General features: G+C 37.1%; 2 protein-coding genes across 6 annotated transcripts in view; one reads left to right on the forward strand and one right to left on the reverse strand.

The window, feature by feature from the left end:
- LOC134210117 (probable beta-hexosaminidase fdl) overlaps window positions 1–14,969 on the forward strand; it is a 158,001-nt gene that overhangs the window by 51,661 nt on the left and 91,371 nt on the right. The gene's annotated exons all lie outside the window — the stretch shown is intronic.
- LOC134210119 (uncharacterized) overlaps window positions 1–14,969 on the reverse strand; it is a 62,692-nt gene that overhangs the window by 3,522 nt on the left and 44,201 nt on the right. For both annotated transcript variants that reach the window (XM_062686144.1, XM_062686143.1), the window contains exon 3: window positions 8,745–8,886. In XM_062686144.1, coding sequence (XP_062542128.1) covers window positions 8,745–8,886 — 142 coding nt within the window. The remainder of the gene's footprint in view (window positions 1–8,744; window positions 8,887–14,969) is intronic.

A 14,969-nucleotide genomic window follows, 5' to 3' on the forward strand; every position in this document is an offset into this window, starting at 1 on the left:
AAAATTTTGTACATAATATGCGATCAGTAACTTAAATACTATTGAATTCTTCTCTCCACAACCAGCACAGTGGATGAAGGGCTGTGGAACAAAAGATCAGAAGGACAAAACGATGAATGAACAAATTTTAAAAATATTCTATGCAATCTACCTCAAAATGTTGGATGGCATGTTAAGAATATGCTTCTGAATTTAAATTTAGAGCATCCTTCTACGCTTTTCGAAAGCCTTCTAAGCAGCTCGGAGGATTCCTTTCAAAAGGCCCGGAAACTTCCTTTCAAGAGGCCCGGAAATTTCCTTTCAAGAGGCCCGGAAGCCCATTTTTAAGAGGTCAAGAAGCCTTCTTTCAAGAGGCCCGGGAAGCCTTTTTCCAAGACCCCGGGAAGCCTCCTTTCAAGAGGCCCGGAAGCCTCCTTTCAAGAGGCCCGGAAGCCTCCTTTCAAGAGGCCCGGAAGCCTCCTTTCAAGAGGCCCGGAAGCCTCCTTTCAAGAGGCCCGGAAGCCTCCTTTCAAGAGGCCCGGAAGCCCCCTTTCAAGAGGCCGGAAGCCTCCTTTCAAGAGGCCCGGAAGCCTCCTTTCAAGAGGCCCGGAAGCCTCCTTTCAAGAGGCCCGGAAGCCTCCTTTCAAGAGGCCCGGAAGCCCCCCTTTCAAGAGGTCCGGAAGCCTCCTTTCAAGAGGCTCCTCTTCTCTTCCTCCAATTACGAAATGCAAAATTTGCATTGTGCAAAAATGCATTAAATCATCCATCCCCCTATCTTACACTTTTTTGTATGAAACATCTAAAAATTGTATGGATCCTCTTACATCTCGCACACCCCTCTCAGCTAAGCGTTGTGTAATTTATGGATGTTTCGTTTGATCAAATGAAATAATCATTCAGATGAAATGGTGTTTTCGGACTAGGTTTGGGTGTAAAACAATACCTAAAACGATTTGTTTATTTTTAGGTTCAGTGCTTTGTTCGCTAATTCCTTTCTAACACCAAAGGGCTTCAGCTTATCCTTAAAAAAATTTGTGATAATTTTCGGTCCCTTTTTTCTTGGTTGCGGATTTTTACGCTTTGGAAGTAGTCTTACTAAGGCCGGAGAATCGGTTTTGACATCAGAACTTGAAGGTTCATTTGCGTACTCTTGCTCTACCCGTTCCTGCGTACTTTTACCCCTCAGTCCCAAATTTTATTCAGGTAAGGGTTTTGACCTCTTGGAAAACCAACCGGATTGGTGTTCTGCACCGTAAAGTAGTCTATACAATTGGTTATCGAAATGGTATAATGTTCACGTGATTGAACGTATATATTGTATTGGAATACTAGTTGCGGAAACACAATTATTTTTAGCAAAATGACCAGCAAATTATCTAACTCCATATCTCCCTTGTTGTTTATTCAAATCGTTTACAATTACACATGCCAATAGTTGATCAGAATACCTGTCAAATTGGTGCAGTGCTGCTAGTTTTTTTTTTTATAACTTCAAAAAGTCGAAACCGTATGCTTACCTCACGCGCATTCTTGCTCCACTCTACTCAAAGGTCAAACAACTTTTTCGGCCAAAGTATCACTTTAGGACAAATGACCCTTTCTGCCGGATGACTTTCAGCCAAACAGCGGGAAGAGATGTTTGGGCGGAGGCCACAATGCCGCAACCTATCTGGCCAAAAATGTCGTTTAGCCAAAATGGACATACGGTCGAAAATGTTGTTCGACCGAACTGATCATTTGGTCGGCCAATAGCCAATGGGTCATCAAATTATTTCGGATGATCGCGCAATTGTTCTGCGTACTTCTTGAAAACACGGATAAAAAGGCATTCTAAATTATTTACTCATCGACCGCACAAACCTGGATCTCGCGACTATTTTGCGTCTTTATACAAACGCGTTCAATCATGCACTAATTTATTTACTTACCGATCGCACAAAGCACAAACTCGGGTTACGCGACTGTTCTGCATCCTAATCTGAACGCGTCCAATATTCCACTAATTATTTACTAATCTACTGCGCAAAGCACAAACCTGGATCTCAATCTCATATGGTTTATGTATAACGATACTTCTAGATTTCTTCGCAACTCATAAACTTGTTCGCATTTTCGTGGTATTCGAACTGTCCCAGGGGAAATACCTGTCTTTCTTTATTTAAACACACAGCAGAACCCAATCGATTGGTGAGAAAAACTTCAAAATCAGTCAGCCCGTTCGTGAGTGATTTTGCCTTCATAATCGCACTTGGTTCCAGAGTTATTCCGCATTTAAAATGGATTGTTGGATTTGACCAATTACTAGAAAGTATATTTCGGAATTAATTATTTTAGATATTTTTAATGGAAACGATGCATAAACTATTGCAAATTTGATCAGGAACTCGATCGGTGCAAAATATGGCCTGTATTCCGGATTCCAGCCGGTTCCAAATTCGGGGTTACTTCATGAAAATATGTGAAAACCATCATGCGACATATCAAACTTCATGATTTGGAAAGTTATGACAGTTTTGTACGATTGGAACCGCTGCACTGTTTCACTGGGTATCGGTGTTGGGGTGAATTTTGAAAAAAGGGTGTCCGCATTTAGTATTACTCACCAAAAATAAATCTCTAAACCGATTGTCACAAATCTTTCAAGGATTTAAATACAATAGTGCCAGAACCAAAGGGGGCCCTCCTTAGCCGTGCGGTAAGACGCGCGGCTACAAAGCAAGACCATGCTGAGGGTGGCTGGGTTTGATTCCTGGTGCCGGTCTAGGCAATTTTCGGATTGGAAATTGTCTCGACTTCCCTGGGCATAAAAGTATCATCGTGCTAGCCTCATGATATACGAATGCAAAAATGGTAACCTGGCTAAGAAACCTCGCAGTTAAAAACTGTGGAAGTGCTTAATGAACACTAAGCTGCGAGGCGGCTCTGTCCCAATGCACTATGGTCCAGGATACATATTTACGCGGAAAGATGCATTTTACGCCAAAACTATATTTTTTAGAAAAAAAATGTTGTTCTACAAAATTGTTCGAAATAGTAAGGCCATCATTAAGGTTCTACCAAAAAATAGGGTGGCCCATCATATAAAAAAAAGTAAATATTTTTTTTATTTCTTGGAATATTGACATGTTATGTTCTACAAAGTTGTAGCGTAGCTTATTCCAATCAATTTTGCTAAAAAGCTTTTTCTGTAGCTCTTAAGTTGGCTGATTTAGAGCAATTTTACTTAATTGGATTAGGGTGTACCTCAAAAAAACTGTATTTTTCATCTACTTTTTTTGTTGCACTTTTCTCGAAAAAGTCGTCTTCAGGTGAGCTTTAAGAGCTAAAAAAAATGCAACTTTTGATGGGTAAATATGCTCAATATCTTTCTCCGATCAAAAGTTATAATCGTTTTTCTGTCAAAATTACATTTTTTTCTTAAGTTGATATCTCCGGTTAGGGTAGACCAAAAAAATATATTTGCACGGCATTTGAAAGAGAAATTAATATTCCTTTATTATGTCAAAAAATTGGGGATATGTTATTTTTTTATCTCAAGTTTTATCAATTTTACTAAAATCATGTATTTTCAAATAAATTAATATAACTCGACAACGGAAGAAGATACAGGCAATATTCTTATAGCAAAACACGCGTTTTGAAAAGCCCCAAAAGTCTTCAGAAGATGACATTCGTGAGAAATGAAAAATAAAAAATCTACAGCTTAAACACTTTTTATAAATTTTATCATTATCATCGTATTGCAAGAGTTACGAGAAAAGATGCATTTTCGGTCTGAAGCATACTTTTAAGAAACAAAATTTGTTCTACAAAGTTGTTCTGGATACTTGGGCCCTTATTATAGAGTTACTGAAAAATAAGGTGGGCCATTTTATAAAAATGTGAAATTTTATTTTCTTTTATTTTGCGGAAAATTGACATAAAATATTCCACAAAGTTGTAGCGCAGCTTTTTCCCATCAACTTTGCTATATAAACTTTTTATGTAGCTCTTAAGCTCACTTGTTTATAGTAATTTTACTTACCAGGATTAGGGTGTCCCTCAAAAAATAATATTTATGATCTGCTAATTTCATTTTTTATTTTTCACGAATGTCACCTTCTGAAAACTTTTGAGGCTTTTTAAAACGCGTGTTTTGCTATAAGAATATCGTTTGTATCTTCTTCCGTTGTCGAGTTATATCAATTTATTTGAAAAAACATGATTTTAGTAAAATTGGTGAAACTTGAGATAAAAAAATAATATATCCCCAATTTTTTGACATAATAAAGAATATTAATTTCTCTTTCAGATGCCGTGTGAATATATTTTGTTGGACTGCCCTAACCGGAGATATCAACTTATGAAAAAAATTTAATTTTGACAGAAAAACGATTATAACTTTTGATTGGAAAAATATATTGAGCGTATTAACCCATCAAAAGTTGCATTTTTTTAGCTCTAAAAGTCACCCGAAGACGACTTTTTCGAGAAATGTAAAACAAAAAAGGAGATGAAAAATACTGCTTTTGTGAGGTACACCCTAATCCAATTAGGTAAAATTGCTCTAAATCAGCCAACTTAAGAACTACAGAAATTTTTTTTTAGCAAAATTGATTGGAATAAGCTGCGCTACAACTTTGTAGAACAAAACATGTCAATATTCTGAGAAATAAAAAAAAATATTTTCTAATTTTTTTTATATGATGGGCCACCCTATTTTTTTGGTAGAATCATAATGATGGTCTTACTATTTCGAACAATTTTGTAGAACAACAGTTTTTTCTAAAAAATATGGTTTTGGCGTAAAATTCATCTTTCCACGTAAATCTGTATCCTGGACCATAGTGCAGTGTGGGGATGTAAGGCCAAGAAGAAGAATAAGAAGAAGAATAAGTGCCAGAGCCAAAGAGCGACAGATAAGAAAACCTGGCCAGGAGCCGCATGCTCATAGCGGCTGTTCGTCAAAATAGAGAAAGATAGAAAGAATTAGGGTATTTGATCCGATAGTTGTGGTAGTGCAGTTTTTTTATATATAAGGGGCGAACCAGTCTCCGGCTGAAAACTTCTTTAATAAAGCTATAATAATAATAGTGCAGTTTTTGCCAAATATACGCAATAAACGTAGCAACCTACATTGTATATCAATTAGTTGGCCTATCATTACCTGAAAAAGACTAAAACAATTTGGAATTCCGAGAAAAATCGGTAAAATGTCACTAAAATACTTTAATTTATTCTCTGCCTTGTACCAATAGTTGCGGTAGTGTTCCCATAGTTACGAGTCCCGTATGAAAACAATGGGATTCGCAACTATAGGTACACAAATTAGAAAATATCGCAACTATTGGAACATTGTACCAATAATTGGAGGTAATAATGACGGTTGTTGATGATATTGGAACACTTTTTACTAAAAATAGAAATGATTAGCTCTCAAACGCACCTTTAAGGTAAGTGAATTAATGTATAGCGAATAAACAGTGGTGGAACGTACTTAGTTCCTCCACTATTGGATCATTTACCATAAGTGAGCTCAGAAAAAGCTCAACTGGCGAAACGAAGGTACGACGAAAAAGTACTCTCGGAGGCAGATGAAGCTTTGCCAGAAACGACGCACGGAAGTTCCACAAAACGATCAACAACATGCGCAAGAAAAGCGCACAGACGCCAGTCATTGTTCATGACAGCTCAAGTACCTAAAGGTGGCTGCTAGGTGGAAAAAGCACTTTGAGTTATTGTTAAATGGACAATCGGACAGACAAGCACACACAGATTCAGGATTTTAATCTTTCGAATTCTGTTTAGCAGACTGCGTCCGTTTGCGGAGACCTTTTCGGCGGTTTTCGAGAACGAAGGTAAACAACGGACCAGATGTTTACTCTACGATAAATCATTGATAAATTTTGGGAATACAACGGACTCATCATCTGTTTGTGGATTTCAAGACAACGTACGACCCGGTAAAACGGAATGAACTTTGGCATATAATGCTAGAACATTGTTTTCCGGAAAAGCTTATTAAGCTGATTTGTGCGACGCTGGATAGATCCAAATCGATCGTCAGAATATCTGGTGAGGCATCCGATTCGTTCTTAACGTTAGATGGATTGATGAAGGGCGATGCGCTCTTTAACGCTATTCAACATAGCTCTGAAAGGTGCAATTCGAAGATCTGGTGTGCAAAGAAACGAAACCATTATCAACAAGTCTTACATGCTCCTTGGTTTTGCGAATGACATCGACATCATTAGTGTAGACCGCAGAACAGTGGAAGAGACTTTCGTGCCTTTTAAACGAAGGATTGAAAAAATAGGACCGATTATAAACTCTGTCAAAACTAAGTATCTGATGGCTGACAAAGATCGTGGCAGTCAAAATGGTGTTGGTCCCGAGGTGGAAATAGAAAGGGCGGCCCAAGAACGAGCGACTTGGAATATGAGATTTCGCTCTGAACAACCATCATAGGTATAGGTTTATAAAAACAACGCGGGATATTGATCATTTATTTCATAGTTTGTGAGTTGTCCAAGAACTTTTAGGAGCACAGATCTATGGATTTACCAGTGTAACAACGAGCGTCGTTTGTATAGCTTTAGGCGAAACAGCTTCATTCTGGTATATTGAACACTGTTTTTTATTTCCTAGAAAAATAGAAAAAATTAACAAAGTTCTTGGCTTCAGAATTTAGATGAAAATAAATCAATTGCCAGTAAACACGATTGAAAAAGTAAGTAAACAGAATTGCGAAGAGACTATAATATTTAACTCATAGAAAACAAGAATTTTCTCTCTTTTCATCTGCTTTTCCTGTAGATGAAGAAGTCAAATCATCGTTACCTAGTTGTTGTACCTTCTTGAAGATAATCACATCAATAATTGCTCAATATTTTCCACAAACGAGCCAGTCGAGGGCTGCTAGTCTCTTTAATAAAGACAATAATAATAAACAGGGGAAATCGCCAAATGTTCAACGGCTAAGTTTTTTGCCTATAGTTGAACGCCCATAAGAAATGCACGTGCGTTCAACAATAGACGAATAAATTAGCCATTCAACATTTGACGATTTCCCCTAATTGCTTCAAATACCAAAGCTTCGCAATTTCATAATCTTACAATAATTGCTTTGACAATAGGTAGATAGGTATTTTTTTCTGCACAGTCTATTACGATAAATACTTGTCGGCTCAAACGTTGCACAGGGAATTAATTTATGCAAAAACTTAAAAAGTTCCCCCACGACGACCTCTACTTGCAGAGACGCACGCCGCCCACATACCTGTTGCATGAAATATGCATTTCGTTAGCCCTTGTGACACTATGCAGCACGAGGCTCCGTTTAGCATAGCGAAGTGCGGGCGTTTTTCTTTTCTGCCACCAGACACTTTCGCACGTTATTGATCTCATGTAGGTTTTCTGACTGTAGCTCGGCAAAACCTGCCGACATCAGGGCTTTGAATATTTTATTGCGCCCGTTTGCTGCTGACGTTCTGACGCGCGCAAGTTGGGAAAGCAGGTCAATCCTGACGGCTCGTGGCGAGAAGTTTTTCAACTTTCATTCTCTATTTCTTGTAGGGGAACTTAGTCAATGTTAGTCACTCAAACTTTAGGAGCCAGTTCCAGACAGATCATTTGTAATAATGACAACTATTGCTATTTATGACTAAGGGTAAATTATTGCTTGCAGTGACCAAAGTCACTGAATTATCGTTTGTTAATTTAAGTTGAATGGATTTGTTGGGGCTGTTTTAGCTTTGAGGTAAAAAAATCCATTGACTGCATTGTCAATTGTCGATTTTTGAAAAAGTATGTTTTTTGCGGTTCTCGAGCCTGTTCTGGGTGTAAGGCCCTGCTGAATGTAAATTATTGTTCCTGACTCGCGGTTCCTGCTTTTCCATTGTTGATCATTGCCCTCTATTCAAATACAATTATCTTTTCATCGATTCTTCGATAGCCAATTTTAGAAGTACACGTAGTTGAACCAGTACGGTTGTAGCCTGATGCCGTGGTCTTATTAAGTTGCGGTACTCTGATATGAGAATATGAAGACACGAGGAAATTCTAAATATATGTACAGCCGTGAACCAATTTCTTTGACATAGTGATAGGATAAAAACTTTCTCACGTTGATAAAAAATGCAAACAACTAAGATTCTACTTTCTCGTTTCTCACACTTAGCAAAAACCGAATACATTTTGAATAGAGTATAATACAATGTTCATGTTGAAGGTCAATGGGGTATGCTTTTTCGCATTAATTAGCAATTCAAATTCATTCCATCAGTCATTCTGACATTTTCATACATTATATTGAGAAGAGACATGCGAAACAGAGTGATTGACCTGTTTAGACCAAACTGTATGTATTTACCAAAACAAAATAGCGATATGCATAACCTAATCCATTGTAGCCAACTCGGTTCCGCATCACAGCAGATAAAAACCAAACAGAAGACAGCGGCACAATCCTTAACTCGGGATAATTAAAACGAATTGCCCTGTTTACTGCCACTCTACGGCAGTGTCAGTCAACCCACCACCAAGACATTCATTCGTTATCCTGGCATGAGACTTAAATTAATTTATGTGTCTTATCCGGTGGTGCCACGGATTGCGATTCAAAACGTCCGAACCGCTTTTATGGGAATCAGTTCCCGCGGCTTTTCCAGAAATTGTACAGTGGATGCCAAGACGTATATATTTCTTAGATTTAGGCAAATTTAATGGCACACATGTTGACCTTCAAACATTTGAACTTACATTGGTGGCGTTTTATTTTCTCTTACCTGTTCTACGCTGTAGATCTCCATATTGGCTTCGTTTTCCAACCATTGCTGGCGATACATCGAAGTTGATCGTTTCTTGATGTTCCGATGGCAGCAGTAGCACACGAAGCATAGCACAGTTATTACCACGGATAACATTGCCCTGAAAGTAAGAATGAAACATGATAATGCCGTTAAATTGGTTGTCAATCAGTCTGCGTTACATTAATTTTATATTAGTGTTTTAATTTCAAACAGAGGCAATCATCTAATACCTGCCGTGCTCTATTTATCCAACATACAAATCGAGTTTCCAAGCTATCCATAATAGAGATTGCCATAGAAAACCTGATACGAAATGTCACTTCTTTAAGACCAATTTACATTTACAAAGGTCGTGCCGTTTACGCTTTCCACGTGATAGTTTTATCGATGCGTGGTATTACATAAACATGAAAAACTTAAAAAAGAAAAACAAAACCTGAAGATAGAACCACTCCTACCCCACTGAAACCATTCCTTTCTTTTTGTCTGATTTCTGCTAATGAACGTCACGCAAGGATAATTTCTTTTTGAAATTATCTGATTCTTGTCACTACAGTGGGGTAGGGGGTCATGATGATGAACCCTAATGGTGTGTGTTGTAACGTGGGTGAGTAGTTATTGATGATGTTGATGCTGACGTTGCTGCTGATATGTACTACTAGCGTCGCTGTCGCCGGTAATCGTCCTTGCCTAGCAGTAGTTGTTGGTAGGTCCAATTTCAAACTTATCACGATCAAGGCCACACGTCGGGAGTAAAACTTCCTGGTAAGTGGAAAATTGGTCTCAATATAGCACACGTTGTGCTAGGTATGGGTAGAAACAAATTCACACGAAGAGTAAGGTGAGGTTGTTTCTGATGAAAAGATACATATTTAACTTTGTCCTCAGTACAAATTAGTGCCAGGGGATGCGGGTTAATATGCCCCAGCTTAGCAAATACTACTTTTATCTCTCAATTGTATCGATTAACAAGCAAAGCTAGCTGATGCCGTTTCAAAACTGCAGTAAATCTCAATAATTCTGATAATACATATGACACATTCCAGTGTAACGCGAAACCACGAGGAGCAGAAATTCGGTTTGCATTCTAAAATTAGCTTTAGCTTTTACTTTAGACATATGATAAAACCAACCCCGTGAAACAAGCACTAGTTCTTGAAGCCACCGTTTGTTGGTGTGGCGCTAGTGCTGCTCTTGATGTTTAAAGCTCCGTTCATATTGCGAGAAGATTGAAAAATTCGAACCGGGGTCCGACGGTCGACTGTCGGAAAGCTGTTCCGCAAACGTCAAATCACTTGTTGCACGGTAAAATTTATTGGTTTATTTTTTCGGTGTGAATGTTGATTATTGAAATCAACGGGAATATACAACTTTCAACGAGTGTTACATGCCGCTATATTTTTTAATAAGTTTTATGATACTTTGAAGGCATTTTGTCATATATTTATGTGATTTAGAAACATTTTAGATTTCTCGAATATTCTTAATATCAAGAAATATCAACACTTTTCGTACAGTGCATGCCATTTTGAAGTTTCCGACACTCAGTCTGCTTCTTCTTCTTTGCTCCGCAAAATTAGAATTTTTCTCTTTTCTCGCAATATTGTACGGTACATTTCGCGCAGGTATTCAATTATGTATCGCACCGAAAAAATTCTTTATATTGAATATATTTGTCGCACACATAAATTTTTGCAATTTGGCGATCCAAATATATGCAATTTGTACCCACACATAAATTCAATAACTGCATATTAGAGACCACACATACATTTTATTTGATTATAGATTATATTTGTACTTCGCGTGGAGAGTGATTATGTGTGCACTAATTAGAATCATGAATAAAATTAATGGATTTTTGCCAATAAAAATGTGTGGAATTTTTGTAGTGCGCAAATCGATCGTGAAAATTTAAATTTCAATAACTTAAGTTACATTGTTCTGTTTTCGTCATTAATTCAACATTTTACTTGCGGTAATAGCTGCCACAATATAATTATCATCAAAATCAGCAGAAATTATCATCGAAAAAACCAATAAATTAATTTCGATAGCCGCCACAATTTAACATGTTCTGGTAAGGTGCAATCTATTTGACGTTTGTCTTGTGTCGTTTGTCATCGCAGTGATCATCATCATCCTCATGAATTTATCATTATTGGCGAATAAAGGTTGCATGAAGATGAAGAAGTCTAAGTATAATATTTGAAAAAATTGCACAAGGAAACATGCGGGAAGTTTTTTAAAACTCTTTTCAAAAATTTTAGGAGCAATTTAATTAAAAAAGGTTAGCAGTACGGGGCTGGACTTTCCTTCTACTGCATAATAAACGCAATTTTTCGATTTCAAATTTTATTTTGTGATATCACACTTGATACGCAGTATGAGAAAAGTCCAACCCCGAACTGCAATTGCAAATTGCAAATTTGAATCGCTGCAATCTTCTCATTGAAGCATGTCAATCAAAAGATAAGACTTTGCTTTAGCTCAAATTACCTGTGCAAATTGAAAATTCATTTTTGAACAGCCTAAAAGGGGGGGTCCAAAATATGTTGCACTTTCCAAAACAAAGAATATTTTCGTTTCAGATTGTTAAAAATCTCAGCGATTTATAAACATCCGATGCCCATTTCAAACTTCCTTTTCATAAATAAGACTTTCATCTATGAAATTATGTGATTTTAGCTTGTATCATACGTCTCATTTGAAAGATATAAGCGGATATTGGGTAGCACTTCCTCTAGGGGTTCAAAATGCAATATTTACCATAAGCTTCAAAGCGCCAGTTCGAAGATTTAAAAAATACCCAGTCTCAAAAAAGGCTGGTGCACCTCTCAAAACCATTAAAACGTAAATCTATCAAAAGTAATCTTGCTCTGCAAGCAGGGTTATTCGATAATCATTGAACTATGAGATATGAGACAGCACATCTACTTTTCAGTTGACGAACTCAATTCATCTATTTGAACTTGACGCATAAGCTCTTTGGTTACAAACTTGATGTGGGCGTCGAAACTAAGATAAATTAATCTACTTAGTCATTGTACGTGCCATCGACAGGTGTTTTATGAAACACTATTGGAACCTTTTGACGTAAACTACGTCTAAGGGAAGACTCGGATACAGGGTGACAAATGAAAATTTCCAAATTCGAGACCGTCACGAAAGCATGTAAGATTTTGAACTTGAATAGCGCCTTTATCTTCCGATGGATTTTTGAGATTTATATTTCAATCGACTCGAAAATTCTCTACCAATTTGTCAATTATATTGAAACTTTGGGTTACGAGCGTTAAAATAGGGTATCGGATCATTTTGGCAGCAGAAAAGATTCTTGTCCGCAAGAGTCTCGTTTCGGCCGTCGCCGTTCAGTGCGGTTGGCTTTTGGACTCTGCTTTTTGTGCGGTGTTTCGCACAAAAAGTAGAACAATGGAGCCGGACCAGTGACCGCCGTCGAAACAAATCTAACAAAAATGCGTAGTGTAGTGCATGGTGTATAAAAAGTGATGCAGATAGGGGCATGTTTGTGCAGGCATGAGACGATCAATTGTTATCAATGCCAATGCCCTTCTACTGAATCGAGCGGCATGAAAATTTGAATGCAGAGGTTTTTGGGGCCGGGGAAGGTTCTTAAGATGATTAGAGACCCCTCTCCTCTTTGAAACCTGGCTCCTATACAAATGAAACAACAATTTCATCGTAACTTGAGATCAAGCAAATGGAAACAAATCTGGCGTGTGGAGGTTTTGGAAGAGAAGATATGTTTCTGTGGTGGTTTGCAACGCCTCCCCCTTCTGGAAAGGGGGGCTCCCATACAAATGAACCAAAAATTTCTGCATAACTCGAGAATTAATCAGAGAATAAATCAATTTTAGGCGAAGCAAAGTTCGACGGGTCTGCTAGTCTATATAATAAAAATGAGTTGAGATTTCCTTCCTGACGATTTAACTTGTGAACATGTTGACCGATTTGCAAGATTTTCTTCCTAATCGATTCGTTTTGGGATCCGCAAGGTTTGTATATGCAAAAGGTTGATAAATTTAACGAGGAAATGTAAAAAAATCATTAGAATACAATTTTGGGTCAGCTGTTGAGGAAAACAAAACAATCGCACGGAAATTGATCCAGAGTGCGGTGCTGCAAATAGTTTATTATGACATTTGCAACACCCAGGCAAAGCTGGGTTTCTTTCGCTAGTAAAAAATAAATATAAAAATGGAAAAAATTAAATAAAAAAAAACTTCTCGGATTTGTTAAAGAATGTTTTGAAAGTTTTTGAGCAGAACAATTCGAAGGAGGGGGGGGGGTGTGTGAGTGAGACATATTTAAAAAAATATTTACATCGGCCTAATAATATTTTGTCCAATTGAATGCGCGCCTGAATCAGAAGGATTTAACTTTGATTCAGGAAGTGTGAATGCACTTAAGATGTTTTTATAATACGTGGGTGCAATAATGCAGTACTTATTGTACACGACAAAAGCTTCGGAACGCATACGTTCTTGAAACGGGCTATATGAGATACAATAGAGCTATCACCTTCTTGCTCCCTGATTCAAAAGTCTTGCAATGATATTAATAAAATGTTTGCACGAATATTTTATCCATAATGACACTCAGTGTTGGTAGAATCATACTCAAATCTGAATCATCGAGGTTTCATGCACGAGCTAACTCGCCTGCGATTCTGTAGTAGGGTGACCATATGAAATTTTTCCAAAGGAGGACAATTATCTTATTATTCTTATTATTCTTTATTACTCCAAACGTTCCATTTTCCGACTTTCATTATAGTCTACATAGAGCAGTTTCTAATTATAAACTACCAGCAACATCTTCTTAATGGAAACATTTTAGCTTCAACTAATTCTAAAATCAGTAGCAAACAAATTTTGAATATTATTATGCTGGCATTTTCAGCAAAATTCCACAGAACTCTAACAAAAATCATTGTTTTCAATTCTGAATACTTTATTGCAAAAATAGACAACTTACCGAATATTAGGTTCTATAAGGATCGAATACAAGATACTTAGTTGTCCAGCGACAAAGTTCTCAATTGAACAAATTCTAAACTGTTTAGATTTAGACTAAAGAAACTCAAAGCTGCTCAGATTAGTTTTAGGTATTTCTATTCCATTCTAGGCATGGCAAGGCGGCTGCTCTGTGCATCATATATTCAAAAAGCATACCGTGCTGCGCGTTTAAAATGCAATTTGATGGATTTACTCGCAGAAAATTTTGAGAAGCATTTACATTCTTTTTTTCCATCCATGCTTCTTATATTTTTGAACATTGTATTACTGTAACTCACGCATTTCGCTTAATGGAAAATATTTCTGAACTAAAACCAGAAACGCAAACGTGTTCAATGTTTTGTTAAAGAATTGACTTCTGTTGTATTATTGTTTGTTAAACTAGATTTTTTTTAATTTTTTTAGTTATTCATGCAACTATTTTCCAAAAAATCCAAAAAGGAGGACATTTTAGCGCAAAAGGAGGACATCTGGTTTTTAATGAAAAAGGAGGACATGTCCTCCTTTAGGATACCATATGGTCACCCTATTCTGTAGGGGAAGCATCGCGCTTGAGTTTCTCGGCCAGAATCGCATCGCTTCGCTCACTCACCGAAAAATGATTTCGTTCTAAAAAGCGCCAAACCGAATCGAGACGTATGTTTTGTTTATATATAATTATTAGCCATTGTTTTAGACGAAAAATAGTTAATTCAATGCATTCAACAATGAAGAACACGTAAATATCATGCAATGATGCAAATTGTGATTCAAATCATGAGCAAATCTCTCGGCCATAATTGTGATGGGATTTGACTCACGCATGGTTTGAATCGTCGATGAGATTTTTATATATAAGAGAAGAAGAAGATTTCATCAAATGCTTCAAAACCCAAATGTAGGCAATGCGGATCCAAGAAAGGCATCATTACCTCTGAGGACTAAATTTGGGTTTTCATAGTAAATTTTTTAAACAATTGTCGTATCCAACAATTTTCATATTTTAAGATACGCTATTTTTGTTCGAAACCAGTGACATAAGTAATCAAATGAATTTTCTAAAAATATTTATGCATGATGACACTACAATCCTCAATGAATAAAACTGCCTTACGTAGTTTACGTTGGGCGGTTGTGTCTTGTACGTAACCCTTCTGATTTTTCTTTATATTTGATCTGATCC

This window comes from Armigeres subalbatus, chromosome 2 (genome assembly GCF_024139115.2).
Source record: "Armigeres subalbatus isolate Guangzhou_Male chromosome 2, GZ_Asu_2, whole genome shotgun sequence".
Lineage (NCBI taxonomy): Eukaryota > Metazoa > Arthropoda > Insecta > Diptera > Culicidae > Armigeres > Armigeres subalbatus.